Source organism: Brassica napus, chromosome C3 (genome assembly GCF_020379485.1).
Source record: "Brassica napus cultivar Da-Ae chromosome C3, Da-Ae, whole genome shotgun sequence".
Taxonomy (NCBI): Eukaryota; Viridiplantae; Streptophyta; class Magnoliopsida; order Brassicales; family Brassicaceae; genus Brassica; species Brassica napus.
Window position 1 is genome coordinate 69,813,153 of NC_063446.1, and position 19,075 is coordinate 69,832,227.

Genomic DNA, 19,075 nt, shown 5'->3' on the forward strand with positions numbered 1-19,075 from the left:
ATAAGATCCTTAGTTTCAGAAACTCATCTTCATCGCTCTCCTCCTCTCTCATGCAGATGTGGGTAATGACGGAGGCATCCTCTTGATCACGACTGCTCAGTTCCCCCTCTTGGGCTGAGCCTGCCAAATTAGTATTCTGATCTTAACTATGGATTTAAATTAAGGGTTTTCTTAATGGAATGGGCAATCTAATGTAGGTGTGACTAGAACTCTGTGCTTGTAAAACTTTTTCTTTCTTTTGCAATTAAATATGAATACTTTTAGTCAAAAAAAACTACCATTAGGTAAATTTTCGACCATTTCACGAGTAGAGTTTCCGAGAAATGGAAATGAATTTTGGATTGGGAGCTTCTTCTAAAAAAATCTTAGAAATTGTGTTCTTCAGTTTGAGAAAATTCGAATTGCCATTTTCACTACAAATGAACATTTTCCTTTTTTGTATAAATTATTTCAAAATTAAATCGACAAAACATCTATCTTATTAAGAAGAATAATGAACCATATGAAATTTTAAACCACCAATGACGAAAGTTCATACACATATGTATCAAAACATAATGTGAATACAGAAAGTTCAGACATATGTTGATATGTATCTTTAAAGTTTTGTTCTTTCTTAATTGGGTCATGTTTCGAATTTCCTTTTTAGACGCTAATCATGATGACTAATTGTCTATTAATATATTCAGTATCGTAATCAATAATTACGTGAATAAACACTTCCACTAACTCAGATTTAAAAATGAATATTTTAAACTAAAATTATTAATGGCATTGGTACACCGTACCAAGCGATTGAATTGGCTCAAGGGATAAATGGCAATAAATGTTAAGATACAATCTTATCAGATCCTCTTGTCTTCCTCATTTTCATCTTTTAGAAACCCCATTTTGGTATTTTTTTTCTTGGATAAACAAATGTAATCGCTAAATTATAGGATTGTGAAAGAGAAACATCATTATGCTATTCACCGTATTTTTACAAATATAAATTTATATATACATTCTTTGTTATATATATTTGCAGTTATATCCCATCGATTGTATTATTATGTTAAGATAAATAGGCAAAAAAAATACAGTAGTTAACGATTATACAGTTTACACTGCTTCTTTGTTCAATCTTAGTATGTTTTTAGATAACATATTTTAACAAAAAGCAAGATCTTCGTATAAAAGTTTTAAGAACACGTATGAAGCAAGATTTGCACATGAAATCATAATAGATAATATACATGAAAAATAATAATCCAAATCTTTTCTTTCTATCTTTCAAAGAACTTGGATTCCATATTTGGGAAGATTAAGCCAGCAGACCAACGTTGAGTTGGCCTAGTGGTAAAGAAGTATTTACAATATTTGGGTTTCCGGCAAAGAGGTGAAACCATCTTTTTTTACCATCTTTTTTTACACCAAAAAAAGATTAGGCCATCAGATAAATATGTTTTTATAATGTTTCAAACTCCATAATGATCGATTTTTCTTTGGTCAACATATTTAACAATCAGTATATTATTTATTGTATATTGAATATTGAATATATAGAGTCATAGACAATAAACACATTTAACATCGCAGGGAAACATAACCCAGTCTAAGTCAGGTTTTTATTATTTTGAATGTAGAGTGCTTAAAAGTAAAAAGATTAGAAACCTAAAACTACACCATCAAATCAAGTGACATTATTCTTGTAGTACTAACCACTGCTTTTTTTTTTTTTTTTTTTTTTTTTTTTTTTTTTGTTCATGGGCGGTCTCCGGAATCCCAGAGGACTCGAACCCGGGTGCCTTGGGATCCAGTTCACTCTAGTGTTACCACTAGGCTATTCTGTCCCGGCTACTAACCACTGCTTAAGATATAGATTTCGATAACAAAGCTTAATTAATCATTTTGTCGACCTGAAACAATAATAGCTATAATGAGCCCATCAGATTCTAGCACAGAGTACAATGCATCCTTGTGGTTATATTTGCAATATCCATTATTATCTATCTAATTCGATCGGTGTTCAGAAGTCGCTCCCTGTTCTAAAAATCGACCGCCTAGGCCTGTACGCTACGCGTCACTTTTATGCCTCAATTTATGTCAAATCGATTAAAAAAATCGGATACCCGACTTTCTCCGCCTAGACCGTCTAAATGACCGCCTAGCCGTTTAGGCGGCCGCCTAACCGCCTAATCTATTTTTTTTTATTTTTTAGTAATATTTTTATTTATTTATTTGATCTAAAATTTTATAAATATCATTTATATTCATAATTTTGATAAAAATTACACTATATTAAGTTTATATATTCTATTTGTGTGTTTTATACAATTTTAAACATAAAAATGTATTAATGTTATACACAATTAAATATTAACATGTTTTATATAGTAAATGGTCTAAAAATTCTATCCCGCATAATTTCTGATTAATCCTCGATTTTCTCTTTAGGTGCTAGACCCAACCCGACCGCCTGACTATCGCCTAGCGCGTTCCCAAACAGGGAAATCGCTAGATTGTGATTAGACGCTTTAAAATATCAATTTGAAAAAATCGTCCGATTTATCGACCTGAACGGATCACTTAAGCCCACACAAATTTTTAAAACACTGATTTTGATCCATTAAGCCATAAACCAAACTAAAATGAGCTGAAAAGAAAAAAACAAATCAAATAAATAAAGATACACTTTACCATCCAAGATAAATAAATTTTATACATAAAGAACATTAAAAATTTACACTTTTTCATCCAAGATAAATAAATTTTATAAATAAATAACAGTACGATACTTTATAGTAAAATTTAAAATCAACACAAATTACCTCAATTAAAAAAATTCTAAACAACTAAATTTTAAATAATTAAATAACATTAGTTATAAGTTATAAGTTATTTTTAAGGTTAGAGTTATTGTGACAATATAAACAATACATAGATTAAACATACTTGGATTCTTGGTATCAAACTAAGCTTTGGTGCATGAAATGCATTTTTTTTTATTTTTAAAGAAAACAGTATATATTTAACAATCATAATATTTAAGTACCGAATCTTTTTGGATGACTAGAAGTTTTTTGATTGAAATGGATATACATCTCTCTACATCCTGAACAAAATGTTATATGGTCTTGTCAAAATTGTTTCAAATGCCATTGGATTATGTGATTTTTATGTTTTTTTCCAATCCAAGTAGTGATATTTAATAAGTATACTCTTATGAGTTATTCTATATGGAATTGTATATGCCTTTTGTAAATGGTTTGTACCATTTGTTGGATTATTTCTAAAAGAGTATATAATACAGTGAAATTGTGATTATTTTTGTCTTGTGTTTGAATTTTACGATTAAAGAAGATTGAATGTCCACCACTTGACTCTCTTTGTATGCTTTCGGTTTTGCGTTTGAGTATTGGTCTGTACCTTTGTCGACATTTGAAGGCCTTTTATTATGTTCACCAACCGCGTGTTTTCTTTTAGTACTCTTTTTTTTTTGTTCACCAATCTCTTCGTTACTAATTTAAGCGAATACAACAATATTAGCAACATTGTACAATTCACAATGTGCAAACTGATAAACTAAGACCTCACATAAATTTCGAAGGAATACAAGGATAGAGACAAACTTAATTTTTTTTGATAAAATGCTATGCAAGATATCGAAGTTGCCACTTACGATCCAATCTAAGAAAGACTCAAATCGTACTTCCAAATCTTCAAATAGCGAACGATTAATCACAAAAACATGTGACGTCGCAACATTACCCAAAGCCCTGATTCTCAACTGAATGAGGATCGTTGCATCTACCGGCCCCAAGTGGACCATCACATAAGATAGCAAACGGCTAGGCATTTGATAATTTTTCCGGATTTTGAAGTGTGTTTTTAACCTAAAAGACGAATAGGGAAACTATATGACAAAAGAGTTGAAAGAAAAAATAAAGTTCTAAACATCATAGAGAAACTATATGATAAAAGAGTAGGAAGAAACAAAAATTGAAGTTATAAATATATAGCATGAATGACCAATATATAAAATATGTTGCATCTCCAAATTAACAAGTATTCAGGATAAAATCAGATTAGGGCTTTCTTTTTTAATGGGATGCACTGTTTTCTGCTTTAAAAGAGAACAATCCAAAAAAAAAAAGGATCTAAGAGTAGTTTTAGTAGGGGAAAACTCACTAAAACTCACAATAAATAAATAAATAGAATAAAATATGTTATTTTATTTTTTAAATGGATGATTTTCTGTTATGTTTTCCCTTCACAAACTATATAACAATGTGTATTTCATTACGACCAGAATATAACTTTTTAAAAAACTATACGAACTTTTGAAATAGTGCTCAAATATATGTTGACCGTGATCAATTGATGTGGCGTCAACGTTTAAGATGATGTCGTTTAGCTATTTTTTAAAGGGAAATTGCAATGTACAACATTCACATTTAATAATATACCGAATAACTAAAAATAAGTTACCGTGATATTCAACGTATTTTATGTCTTATATACCAAAACACTTTTAGCATCTATTGGATCAACTTCTTCGACCTTTGTTCCTTGTTTTTTAACTCTCAAAATTTGTTTAGTCAATAAGATTGTTGACAAATTTCTTCACATCTCAAATATGATCAATCAGAATTTAACACGCGATATCTTTTTCGTATTATTTTATTTTAGTGCTCAGCTAATGTAAATGGAATAGACTAAATCTTCCATACTATTTGTAGATGATCCATACTATATCTTATATATAAAAATAACATATTTCAAAATATTATATAGATTATATTTGGATTTAAGATTTAGTGATTAGGGTTTAGGGTCTAGTATTTAGGGGTTCTTATAGGTTTATTATTTAGAAGTTGAATGGAATTGAAGATCTATACTATTTTAGCGATATGAAATAGAACACTCATAAACTTTCAAACCATACGATTATGTATTCCATGTTGTTTGTAGCACTATCAATATGATCTCATATAGCATAAATTCATGTCATTCTTTATATAAGATACCACCATTCACTTTTAACCATCCATTTTACTGTTTACAATGCATAAATATGTGGTAAATAAGTATATATAGTGTTTTGCATTACGTAAGGTAATAGTAAATAGCTGTGTTTCATTTTTGTCCATGCAATATCACTTACTCTCTTTTTTTACTAAGTATTTCCAAATAATAAGGATATAACCGAATAAAATAAGTGTTAAACATTAGTGAGTTAATTATATCAAAATCATTGACATATTCTTAATTTTCGTTGAGAATCTGGTTCTACAGCAAATTAACCTTTTTAAATTAAATTTTTATCTTTCATAGGAATTGAATCCACACAAAAAAAAAATCAAACGAAAACATGTTAACCGCTTAGTCAAAGCGAAGTGAATATTTTAACATATGATACAGTTTTTGTCAACTAAAATCCCAACTGTTTTTTATTCTGCTGGACAAATTTATTACTTTCTTCCACTGAAACTTACACTGTTGAGTTCAAAATTTATTTTCTTCCACTGAAATTTTAAAATTTTGGAAGTTTCAATAGAAACAGAAAAACATGTGTCTAAAAGAGAAGAAAGATAATTCTGTAACTAATATAATACGTTAAAATAATGTTCTATTTGTATTATAACCAAAATATGCGGTTAGTCAAATAGCTTAAGTTACTATTGACTGAGTTTAAGTTTACCTTAACGAAAATTTTAAAAATCCATTTTTATTATACATATTTTTTACACTATTAATATAAATAAATTTCTTCTATTGAATTTATATTTAGTTTATGATAAATTAGCACTGTTAAAATGTTTTTTTTTGTTGGTGTAAGCACCTGGGGAGCATAGAAGCTTCACTAGACGTACGTTTTGATCTTCGGAACCAGAATCGAAATTGAAAGCTTGTGGAAGTTCCTATAAGTTTCAATAAGTTTCCAAAAATACTGTTTTAAAACACGTTGGAAGCTTGCAATTCGTTTAGAAATCACGCTTTCATTTTAAAAATTCAGTGTGATGAATAAGTAAGAAAATAAAATTATGTTTTTATTTTATATAACATCCAAAATTAAAAGTATTAAATATAGAAAATACAAAATATGCATATATCAAAACTAATACTATAAATTATTTTGTGCATTATAATTTTTATAAGAGATTTTGCAGACACCTATTATTATTTTTATAATTAAAATATGAAGTCAATTAAATGGAATAAAATTATTAAAAATGAATAAGTGGTTTTATTTTGAATCACATATCTTTAGTCATAATTTTTATAAACTCATTTTAATGTTATATATATATATATATATTTTTTTTGGATATACTCTAGCTTCCAACGCATCACTTTCTAAATTTTTTTTTAAAATTGTTTTTTGCGATTCTGCGTCCGAGTATCCGCTTCCGGTTCTATGCAAGATTCTATGGAACATAGGTACAGAGCCGGTCTTGACAATTATATGGCTAGAAGCAGCATATAAAAATGTGGCCTATACATATTACCTGATTTTAATTATTTTTTAAAAAACTATAAAGGGGCATCAAACCCTCAACATGTTATAAATATAGCAACCGCTCAAACAATAAAGCTAATAAGACTTGTTGTAAAAATGTGGCCGGTAAAATACATAATCTCCTGGAGGCCGGAAGCACACGCTTCTCTCGCTTCCGTCAAGGGCCGGCTCTGCATAGGTAATCAGTGATAAAATGTTCGTGAAGAAAACTGCAAAAAGATGATCGTGAAGAAGTAAAAACTATGTAAAAATTCAGTTAGAAATAAACTTTTCCCCGTTCTATAAACATTAGCAGTGAATCGACAACACAAGTACTATTCCTTGGATTCTTTCGCACGTGATAAAATTTGGCACTGTACTTGTACGTGTATATAAGAGTTAAAACAAACAAGAAAAGGAACGAAAATTGGAAGATGATGATGTGAAAGAATTTTGAACAATTAAAAACGGATGATGGGAAAGAAGAAAACTAGTTAGGGACATCTCGAGTTCCGAAAGCCATGAAAACTCAAAAGCTATTTCGCTTTATTTTTTTTCATAGCTGTAGACAAAACACTTATCTACATCTCATTTGTCCACGATTTATATTTCCCCTTTTGCCTTTCACCAACATGGTGTACGCTGTACCACTTCTCAATTCGTATGTCTAACAATCTCTATTCTCTGCATCTAATATCTAATGCGTGTAGAAATACTTTAGGTGGGACTAAGCAAACTGTATCACATGTGTCTCGTAAGCCATAAGACTCATAACATGCTTGCTTCCACAGTGCAATATGCCAACTATATTACATGTTTTTAGTAATGAAAAAGAGTAGCTATTTGTTTTTCAAACGTAAGCATTTGTGTTTATGTTTGCAAATATATAATTAAACTATTGTCATTGTCTTTTACAAAAATCATTTACAAAATTATAAAAAAGAATGAGATACAAATGAGGCCAAGTAAGAGCATCTCGTATTATTCTATATTTTACTCTAAAATAACGAAATACCAAAATGGAATCGGGTTTTACTCCAACGTATTACTCCATTTTTCACTTCAAAAATGAATATTCTAAAAAATTATATTTTTAATTAATTAATAATTGTTACTAACACCTTCTACTTACAAAAACTTACCAACTAACCCATAAATATCTTATGTTTATAAAAAATCCACAAAATATAATTTATTTAAATTAAACATTTCTTATTAAAATTACAATAAATCATAAAAATATACATGATAAAATATTTTGGTTTGATAATGAATATTTGAATATATTTTTTCTCACAAATGTTCAACTAATGCATTTAAGAATGAATAATGAGTTTCTTTATCCATGATTTTCTTAAATTGGGCAAGAAAATTTTGAAATCGAACGTTTTCATCGTTTAGACAATACTCAGGCAATTCCATAAATGATTCACCGGATTATTATTAAATCATTTATTTTATGTTATATTTATTATATATATTTTATGTTTAGTTTGGTATTTTGATTAGTTTATGCAATTTTATGTAAAATTATTAAATAATATCTTATAAAATATAATATTTATTTTATACTATTTTAATATATTATTTAAATATGAAATAAAAACATTCAAAATTTAGAGGATCATTCTATAAATAAAAAAGTTCAACTCCAAAATAGAGTAAAGGCTATGATTGATTACTAGTAATTCTAGCAATTACTTCATTTTGGAGTTGAAAATAGAGTGGAGTTGGAACATATTTTACTCTAAAGTGATGTTTGGAATATAAAATGAAATAGTGCTGGAGATGCGCTAAGAGATTTGGTATTGGAGAATCGTAATTTTTGTTTTATATGGACATAAATGTTATTTAAATTTAGGCTCTAACTAGTGACTATTAAAATAGGAATAAGAATATGTAGTAAACGAATGAATAGGAACAAAATAAAAAAAATAAAAATAAATATTTATTCCTTTTGCTTCATTTAGACCCTTAGGGTATACCAATAAGTGTGGAAACAAACTCGGGTCTTTGAAAAGTCAGAGTATAGTCCTATAACATACAAACAAATCATAAACCCTAAACAAATTCAAAATAAATAGTTGAACTTAAGATGAGATGTTTCCTCACTTATTCTCTAGACAAGTTAATTTTTTTCTTGAATCATGTCATTTCTAACGAACTGGTAAAAAAAGAGCCAAAAACTTCAAATACACCTCAATTTTTACAAATGATGAATTCCATATCGTTTTCTTACATATAGTCGGGTTTTCGAATGTTATATTAGTTGGATGGTATTTGTATATCCAATACCGGATCCGAAATTTAAAAATTCAAACATTTTTAGGTTAATATTAATAAAAATATTTGATTACATATAGTTTCGATCTATAAAGATTAGCGTTTTAAAATTTAGGGCTTAAAGCAAATATTTCATCCGAGTACCTAAAACCGTTCATGTGTATCATACTTTATTTTGCTTTGGTTATTCCGAGTGTCTTTTACGTTTTATATTTTAGAAACAAGCACATGCTAACATGAAGGGCTCGAAATTCATACCCATTTGTCCCACAGATCCCACGTGCATATGTTTAACAACCCGGCAATGTAACTTCCCAAATTAAAAGTATCAGCCACTAGTAAAATCGAATATATCCCTCTCAATTAGTTTCCTTAGGGATATGCATTCACGTACTCATTCGGATTTGGTTCAAATCTATTCGGATTTTAAACTTTTTGAGTTAAATATTTTAGACATTTTAATTATTTTTTTAAAAATTAAAGTTTATATATATTTAAAAAATTCCAAAATCTATACCACATAAGTTTGAGTAACGTATTCTAAAATACTTAAACTTCATATAAAAATTGTTTTGACTTGAATAATCGGATGGAAAATCATTAGTTATTCTAAGTATTTTTTATTGTTTTGAGTATTGTGTAACAATTTTAGATATTTAATTTTGACTATTAATATATATTTTCAAATAGTGTGGACAACTTCAAAATAGCTTATATAATTTAGATATTAAAACAAAAAAATAACTAATATATTTAAGAATATAAATCTGATTTGGATATATTTAGATACCCGAAATATTTTGGTTTGGATCGGATTCCATTCCGGTTTTCTAGAGACCAAAATTTTGAACACGTTCGGATTTTAACTACTTTTTGGTTAATTCTCTCAAAAAGACACTAAAATGAGTTTTCAACGAAAGAACAACAAGGAGAAAAATTATCAAAATGTTTTATTAAAGAGGTAAAAGACTTTTCAACTTCTATTTTGTTAATATATATAAATATACAATATTTAAATAAATAGCAAAAAAAATATTATTATTTTTGAATAATACGTTTTCATTTCAAACTTTTATTCATTTTAATATTTTTTCGTTTTTTTTTCAAATTTTGATTTTGAAATCTAAAAATTATTTTTGAAACTATTTTAAAAAATATTTTTTGAATTTTAAATAATAATTTTTTAAAAAAATCATAAACCGCAGCCTTCAAATCTAAATCCTAAGTTTATATTAATTAATTATAGAGATATAAATGATTATTTACATTTTTAATGAAATATTTTATCTTAACCTTTGTGTATTATATTTATGATAGAACTATTTTTAGTGTTTTCCTAGGAAATATCTCTTTATTCTTCATAAAAAAATTTGTAGCGTTTTACTTACAACTAAAATGGTTGTATAAAATTGTGATGCTCTAAGAACATCTCCAATGGCTTACTCTATTTTTTTCTCTAAAATAGAGTAACTCTATAATAGAGTTGGATGTTGCTCCAATGGTACTCTATTTTAGAGTGAAAAATAGAGTGATGAAAAAAAAATTACTCTATATATAGAATAAAAAATAGGTTTGCACTATTTAGAATAGAAAATAGAGTACCATTGGAGTATTTTTACTCTAAACTTTATTTTAGAGGAGAAAATAGAACGGAGTCAGAGATGTCCTAAACGACAGGTTCTCCGTACCCGACCTGTATACGGTGTAGAATAATACAGTATAATCGTCAATTATCGGCTCTTTTTAATATGATGTCCTAAATGCGAAAAGATTTTCTTATAGAATTATTACTCTTTTAAGTCTTTCTAATGATTTGTATGATTATTAAAGCAAACTAGTACCCACAGACTGTAGGGGAAAAGAATTAGGTGAACCACAACTTTCTGTCATCAACGGGCCTTATTGCCTATCTGTTAATCAGTGACAGACTAGTTATCAATCGACATAAAACAGCAACTAAAAGTGACTGAGAACCCCCAGTACGACTGTGTCCACATGACTACATCCTATGTAGATCACTAGAGCATAGTAGACAGGTGAAACTCATACATGTATACGTGATATTTGATCAAAACCGCATATTATCATCATATAAAGTTTTACGAAATAGAATATATGGCTTTCTAAATGATCAAAAAAAATGTCAATAATAAAAGTCTGTATTTGGTTAGAAATTTGATGGCACTCGGACGTTATACATTTCCAAATATTAATGTCACAATTATTTTCTTTGAAGTAATAATTCATGGGTTGGTGGTTTGCATCTTCATGATTGATCTCACATGTCAAATATGAAAAAGGAACTTTACTAGTAAGATGTAAAACAGATAAGATAATATATAATATGGTTCGTGAGACATCCATCACAATCATGCAGTTTCTACTCTTGTTCTGTTGCCCACCTCGTCTTCCTTTTTCCTTTTAATATTATCAGGATCCATCAACTTTTCTACTCCATTGTTTTATTATCTTCACCAAATCAGGTAAATACTTATCCCCATTCAATAGTTGATGAAAAAATCAAAGCCATCGCTAATCATATAATCTATATCACGTTTGAGCTGTAATACAATCGCTAAAGCTATCAGACTGGATTTAATGACTTTACTAATCATCTTATAAAATGGTATGTATAATTGATAATTCTTATGTGTACATAGGAAGTAAGACTCAATAAAGTTAAACGCAAACAAATTCAAATGAGTTATGTCGAGACGCAACAGAATAACACATGTATCAATAAGACATTAGTATAAACTGGACCAATTCCGATTGAAAGAGGTTTAGACAAAGATGATGATGATGTCTAATCATTCCAGTGTAATGCAAAACAAAAATAAATCAGACAATGAGAGTGCATAAGAATTGACTATTGAACATTCTTAAAGAGTCATAAATATCATTTGTTGATATGGAATCTTTAAGACACCATTCTGAACAACACGAACACACACACACAACAGTCTCTGCTTCGTGAAGCAACATATCGACAACAACGAGACAGAACATACAAATAATCAAAAGACACAAACCTTTATACACGATCCAGACGATTCAAGAATCAAGAACAAGAATCACGAACCAAATCTAAAATCAAACATAAACATACAAAGATTCAAACAGGTGTTGAAGTCCAGAAAATGTCTTTGAGAGCTGGTCTAAGAGCCGTACTGCAAAAGTTATTGTACTCAAGAGTATCTCCATGATCTTTCTTCACCTCCACGACAACAAACGACGGAGCCACCGCGAATATCTCCGCCTCCACCGCCAACTTCCCTTTCCGACCATTCTGTTTCCCTTCAATCCTCACTCTACTCTCACTCTTCCTCACATCAAACTTATCCCCAACTCTCGCAGCTTCCTCAAGGCTCGAGATGACACTACTCGCCGGCCGAGAAGTCGCGAATCTCATCTCTCTCTTCTCCTCTTTCTTCTTCTCCTCAAACAACGGCGAGAGATCAAACCCTTCAGACAACGCAATGATGTGAAACGCGTTTAGCGTTTCAGTCTCTTCCTTGGACTTATGAACAGAGATATCAAGATCCTCAGCCTCGTTCTTGGACCTCGTTGAGTGTTTCTTGAACCAAGACGAGTCCATAACCTTATCGATGGTGATCCGGGTATTCGGATTCGGATCCAGAAGCTTCGTCACGAGCCTCCTCGCATCAGAAGAAAGCCATCCAGGGCACTTGAAGTCTCCTCTATAAATCTTCCTATACATGTTCACAAGATTATCATCTTGAAACGGTAAGTACCCAGCGAGAAGCACAAAGAGGATCACACCGCACGACCACAGATCCGCCTTAGCTCCGTCGTATCCTTTCTTCAGTATAACCTCCGGCGCAACGTACGCCGGAGTTCCACAAGTCGTGTGGAAAAGCCCGTCTTGCTTCAAATGCTCAGTTAGAGCAGAGAGACCAAAGTCAGTGACCTTAAGGTTGCCTTCTTCGTCAAGCAACAGATTCTCCGGTTTGAGATCGCGGTGGTAAACTCCCCGGCTATGGCAAAAATCGACGGCGGAGATTAGTTGCTGGAAGTACACGCGCGCCACGTCCTCGCGTAGCCTTCCTTTGGAGACTTTGGCGAATAGCTCGCCGCCGCGGACTAGCTCCATGGCGAAGTAGATCTTGGATTTGCTGGCCATGACTTCGTGGAGCTCGACGATGTTGGGATGCTTCACCATGCTCATCACTGAGATCTCACGCTTGATCTGCTCCACCATGCCTACCTTTATGACCTTCTCTTTGGCCACGACTTTCATCGCCATGCTTTTTCCCGTTGTTACGTTACATGCGTGGTAAACTTTTGCGAACGTTCCGTGCCCTAGGAGACGACCTAGCTCGTAACGGCCGTGGAGAAGCCCCGCACCGTCAGATCCTTTCTCCATCGTTTTCACCGGTTTAGCTCCGACCATTGTTTTTTAACCAAAAAAAAAAAAGGGAAAAAAAAGATTTAAGCTTTGGATTTTTGGTGTTTAGAACTAATCACCCGTCCTCAACGTGTTTCCGGTGGCTGTTTCTGCCGCCGACAGATCGGTTAAACCGATCACAAAGCTTAGTCTTCACCGGCGAATCTCCGACCATCTCTCTGCATTCCCTTACAAGTTTTTTTTTCTCAAAATCAGTATAGAGAGAGAATATGAAAACAAGATTTAAGTGAAACACGAAACTCGTTGTTCTGTTTTTTCTTTTCACCGGACAAAAGCAGAGAAAGAGTTGTCTTTATATAGATCTTAATGATTTTGTTATTACGTAAGTGCCCTTATTAGTAGTGAGTGATTAACTTCACCGTTTACTCTTCCGTGAATTGGCCCCCACAGGTGTGTGGAGCCTTGTGGCGGCTTCGTGATTATCAATTATTTGAGAGGGACGACGACTCGTGTCCTTATACTACCGGTTGAGATAACAGTTTACTATTCTACCCCGGCTAGTCTTTGATACTCGATAAGGTAGACATTTCTTGCAAAGTTATCACATCTCTCGTTGATTGCCTACTTACCGCTTGAGTTGCGTGCATACCACGCATATATAATTGAGGGAGTATCATAAATGTATTTAATTTCATCAAGTTTCTTTAACTGCAATTTTTTTTGCTATAATTCTTTAACTACAAAGATGAAATTTTTATTTAACAAGTAGTATATTGGTATTATAATATAGGACCTGGTTTGTTGTGGTCCCTGTGGACCATTATGTACGTGAGTGGTTATCTACTTCACCTCTTTGTTATTTTGTACACGAAGACAGGAGATAAAATGTGAAGTTATTTTCGCTAATTTATGTGGAGACCGGTTTTTGAAATAGTTGGCTATCGGGATTTTTTTTTTGATAAAATGTCGTTAGAATATGAAATTTTGGTAATCTGAAAATTGACTTGATAACCAAAATTTCATATTCTAACGACATTTTATCAAAAAAAAAAAAATTAACTTGTCAAAAGATATTGAACTGTAAATATATGTTTCAGTAAGAGACTATGAATCAGTGAGATGTTATGTGAGTTTTGCGCTGGAAGTATATATAAAAGTCCATTATTATACACAAAAGAAGATATGTATGCTGTTTGTTATACGTACATATTTACATACCATATAACTTTCTATCATACTTTCCGTTTATTGAAGGAGAATTATAACTTTCTAGTGAAAGTTTTTACCTCATATCATCAAAAGTGCATAATATATTAACCACCCAAATTTCCCTATACACATAGTTTCTTCTAACTTTACTTGTCACTAACAACTAAATGAAAACAATTGTGGTAATGATGCTGCTGCTTCTAAGTCCATTCTTCAGTTAGCAAACAACACAAAACAATGTGCAATTAAAGCAGTTTGGAAAGTCGATCGCATTCGAACAGCTTTCTCTTCTTGTAGGTGTTGGATAAAAATATCAACCAAAAATTATAGTATTAAACTATTCTCTCTGTTCCTAAAAGATCCATATTCTATTTTTTTCACACATTTTAATAAAACACATTAAATTTGCATAATTTTGTGTGTTTATCTTCTTTCCACAATTTTAAGCCAATAAAAAACCAATTAGTGCAATTAAGATTTTTGAAGTTTGCAATTAGTTAATAAAACTTGCATTGAAAATGTAAAAAATAAATCTCTTAGAAACAATTTTTTTTTCTAGAATATGTATTTTTAAGGAACGGATGGAGTATTAACAAGCAACTTGCTTGTGAATATTCGCATTCACGAGGGTCCTTCATTGTCTTCTCTGTTGCCTCTCGTTAATAATTCATCTGAGAGACATACACTTGCACAAACACAGGAAAAGAGGTTGTATAAAATATGTATATATACTATTATTGCTGACATGAATGGGAAAAGACATATTTAAATCGACATTTGTCAGTTACAAAAAAAAAAAATAGACATTTGCCTTTTCAACGATGTCAGAGCAAGATTATTAGAAGTTATTAGGGTGAAATTTTTAGTGGAATATAAGAATATGCCTCTTAATTTTTAACAAAAAAAAACTAAGAACCTGCTTAAATCATGTTATATTGTTTTTGTTTAGATAAATTCTTGTATTGGTATCAATCGAAGGTCAAATGATATACATGATATAATGGAGACAACCTAAATATTATTGCATACACGAATAAACAAATGGAGCCGTATGCTCAAATTATAGTATTAAGTGAACAACTTGAAAGAAATAAAAAGAATTATAATCCTTTGAAAATAAGAGCTATTTGATTTAGTTTTTTTTCTTATGTTATCCCTAAACGAATCTGAGTTTAAAACGGCGACTTTGTTTGGAATTAAATTAAACTTTTTGAATAAGACAAATATACGCAAGAATGCCATAACCTTTCAATCATCATCGATGATCAGTTAGTCATAACTTTGCTTGTTAATGTTCTAAACGAACTAATACGGTCTCTAGTCTAGCATGACCCAATATTATTACTTGCACAAAATATAACATTCTCAGTTTGAACGATGCGCCCAATTCCTAAACACTTGATTGCGTATTGGCACCATTGTTCCATCTCTGAAGAATACTGTCCCCTGCAAGCATTTTAATTACTTTGCATCATAAATTCATAATTGCTGTGATAGTTTTAGTTTGTTGTTTGTGTGTGGATACCAAAAATCTCATACAACAAATCACAAAACAAAATGTAACAAGATCATATATAAGAGTTTTCAGTCATTATCTTTCTTGTGTAACAACGTCTAGTTGTTTCTATTTATGTAAACTACATACCTATGAATTTTTAAGCAGCTGGAGTGAACCTACACAGTGACACACTCTTTGACGTAGATAAGTATTTAGAATATTTTCAAATATCTTATTATTTGTTTTATTAATTATTTAGATAATTATCTTTTATGTTCTTAGAGCATGAGCATTGGTGAACCCTCTTTGGGGTTCATATGATTTTTTTAATATTTTTTTGTGGGTTCATGAATAGTTATGAATCTGTATTTGTCTTTTTCTGCATTGGTGAACCTGAAGAAAGAGTTCATAAGACTAAAATAATAATATTTATTTTTTTAAAAAAAGTTTAAATTATTCAGAATACATGAATAAAATATTAAAAATATTATTAAATTTGTGAGAACTATTTATTCAATACATTAAAATAGTAGATTACATAAATTGAGAAATTGAAGAATATACAAATCTTATTCATCTTCATCACCAAACTTTTGCCAAATATTTTCCATTAAATTAGCTTTCAAACGAGCATGCTTCTCTTGATCTCGAACTTCTCTGCGCATGCCTAACATATCACCAGCTTGAATACTTTCTCTGCTTGTCACCTTTGAACTTCTGCTTGACTCTCCTGATTCGAACTCAGAAGTATTTATTTGAGCGTATCCGTGTCGTTCGTTCTCTACTATCATATTGTGCAATATGACACAAGTTCTCATTATCTTACCTATCTTTTCCTTGTCCCATTGTAGAGCTGGGTTTTTAACAATTGCAAACCTCGACTGTAATACTCCAAAAGCTCTTTCGACATCTTTTCTAGCGGATTCTTGCTTTTGTGCAAATTTCTCGGCTTTAGGACCTTGAGGAAGTGGGATGGATTGGATAAATGTTGACCAGTTTGGATAAATTCCGTCAGTAAGATAGTAGGCCATACAATAAGTGTGGTTGTTGACCTTGAACTTTACTTTAGGCGCTTGACCATGTAAGATGTCATCAAAAACAGGTGACCGATCAAGAACATTGATATCGTTGAGTGTACCTGGTAAGCCGAAAAATGCGTGTCATATCCAAAGATCTTGTGATGCCACGGCTTCTAAGACAATTGTCGGCTTTCCTGAACCCCGTGTGAACTGACCTTTCCAAGCCGTTGGGCAGTTTTTCCACTCCCAATGCATACAGTCGATGCTGCCTATCATTCCCGGAAACCCTCGTACCTCTCCAACATCGAGTAATCGTTGAAGATCCTCGGCTGTAGGGCTTCGTAGATATTCATCTCCAAACAATAGTATTATTGCATCAGTGAAATTTGCCAAACATAAACGTGCTGTACTGTCACCAAGTCGGAGATATTCGTCATATGTATCTCCCGATTGACCATATGCCAGCATACGTATAGCTGCCGTACACTTTTGAAGTGGAGATAGCCCGTTCCTTCCGCAAGCACTTCGTCTTTGCTGAAAGTATGGAACTTTATCACTTATACGTTCCACAATGCGAAGGAACAATGATTTATTCATTCGAAAACGCCTCCTAAACATTTCCGGTGGGTATGTAGGATTATCATTGAAATAATCGTTCCACAGCTGATTGTGTCCTTGTTCCCGAGCTCTTTCGATATAAGCCCGTCTTTTGGACTTGTTGGGGTGACCATGAATCACAGAGTCGATGTAATTATCAACAACTTGGTCAACCATTATCAACAACTTGGTCGACCATTAGGAACACATAGTTTATATAGAGACATACATCAAGTTTACATCCGTGAATCAATGTTACAACAAAACCAAAAGAAGTGTAGACATAGTACATCCGTGACTGAAATGTAGCATGAAATAAAAGACTACACCTTCACCTACTACCCGCGACATATAGAAACAAAGAAAAGACACCTTCACCTGCAACACCTTCCCACCCGTGACCTGCTAGACCGTGTCCTTTAAACCCGTGACCTGCAGAAGAAAAGACAAGATTTTCAATCAACCAAAAGAACAAGATTTGAAGCTATACGACTCAATCAAATTAATAAACATTCAAGCAAGCAAAACTACTTAACTGACCAACTAAAGCATTTCTGAGATGAGTTTAGTCTTAAGAGCAATTACTTGATCAGAAAGTGTTTCCACTTTCTTGGCTAGGAGGCGATCAAGTATCTTTTGTCTAGAAATGGTATTTTTCTGAGCTAGGATGCTATGGATTTGATCAAAAGCTGCCTCGTTCGGCTTCTTTCGCTTCGCTGCTTTGCTGGCCTTAACCCCGGGCGGCCTCACCTCTTCCCCCTCAGGCACCACCTCCGCATCAGCTTCTTGCCTCTTCTCCTTCGAGATAGCGTGTGATCGCCATTTCTGATCGAACCTCAGTTCTCTCCAGCAGTGTTCAAGCTGAAACTTCACTTTGTAATCATTGAAGAAGATGTCATGTGTCGCCTTCATGACATCATTCTCACTGTGGCCACTCGCCTGCTCCTTCAACGCCGCCTCATGGCACCCCACAAATTTACAAACCTGCTCATTCACTCTTCCCCACCTCTGCTTACACTGACCCCACTCCCTAGGAGCAGAGCCACTCAGCTGAGGACTCGTATTGAAATACCCCTCTATAAGCTTCCAAAACGAGCCTAACTTCTATTCATTATTGACGATGGGATCCTTGCTGGTGTTCAACCAAGCACTGATCAACACAAGGTCTTCTTTGGTAGTCCACTTTCTCCTTTCCGCAGGCTTAACTAACCCGGGAGAGTTAACACCTGGCTCAGCAGAGTCTACGTCTATTGGTGGACTGCTCTGCGAAGCTAACAGGTTAACAAACCCGGTAGAGTTAAGGGGAAAAGGGTCCATGTTTGGGGTGTTTTGGTTTGGGGTGTTTTGGTTACGGGTGTTTTGGTTTTGTGTGCTGTTTAGATGTTTGTGTGAATTTTAGGGTGGAGTTACTATGTTTTTAAACTACATTTTACGTTTCAAAAGGTAGAAATTAAACTACCTCTACCAACCAAAATTCATTACAGACCAAGAGCACAACTACTAGATACCTATGAGAAGTCAATACACATCAAATCAGGCGAAACAATTAACTGTTCCTAAGAACAATTTAAATTAATTACAGCAACCAACCAACAGATAATTAATGTGCTTGTACTTCT

The 19,075-nt window shown here is 32.2% G+C and overlaps 2 protein-coding genes across 2 annotated transcripts; both read right to left on the reverse strand.

Moving 5' to 3' along the window:
* Positions 1-11,651: 11,651 nt before the first annotated feature.
* LOC106390021 (CBL-interacting serine/threonine-protein kinase 6-like) lies at positions 11,652-13,496 on the reverse strand. Its single transcript, XM_013830397.3, has one exon. It carries the CDS (start codon positions 13,176-13,178, stop codon positions 11,880-11,882), a length of 1,299 nt encoding a protein of 432 aa, XP_013685851.2. The 5' UTR covers positions 13,179-13,496; the 3' UTR covers positions 11,652-11,879.
* Positions 13,497-17,861: 4,365 nt separating this feature from the next.
* Positions 17,862-18,773, reverse strand: LOC125583307 (glutathione S-transferase T2-like). The gene is made up of 3 exons (XM_048749962.1): positions 18,576-18,773; positions 18,042-18,506; positions 17,862-17,888 (listed from the first exon to the last, which is right to left on the reverse strand). The coding sequence occupies exons 1-3, from the start codon at positions 18,771-18,773 to the stop codon at positions 17,862-17,864; spliced, it is 690 nt and encodes a 229-aa protein (XP_048605919.1).
* Positions 18,774-19,075: the final 302 nt, after the last annotated feature.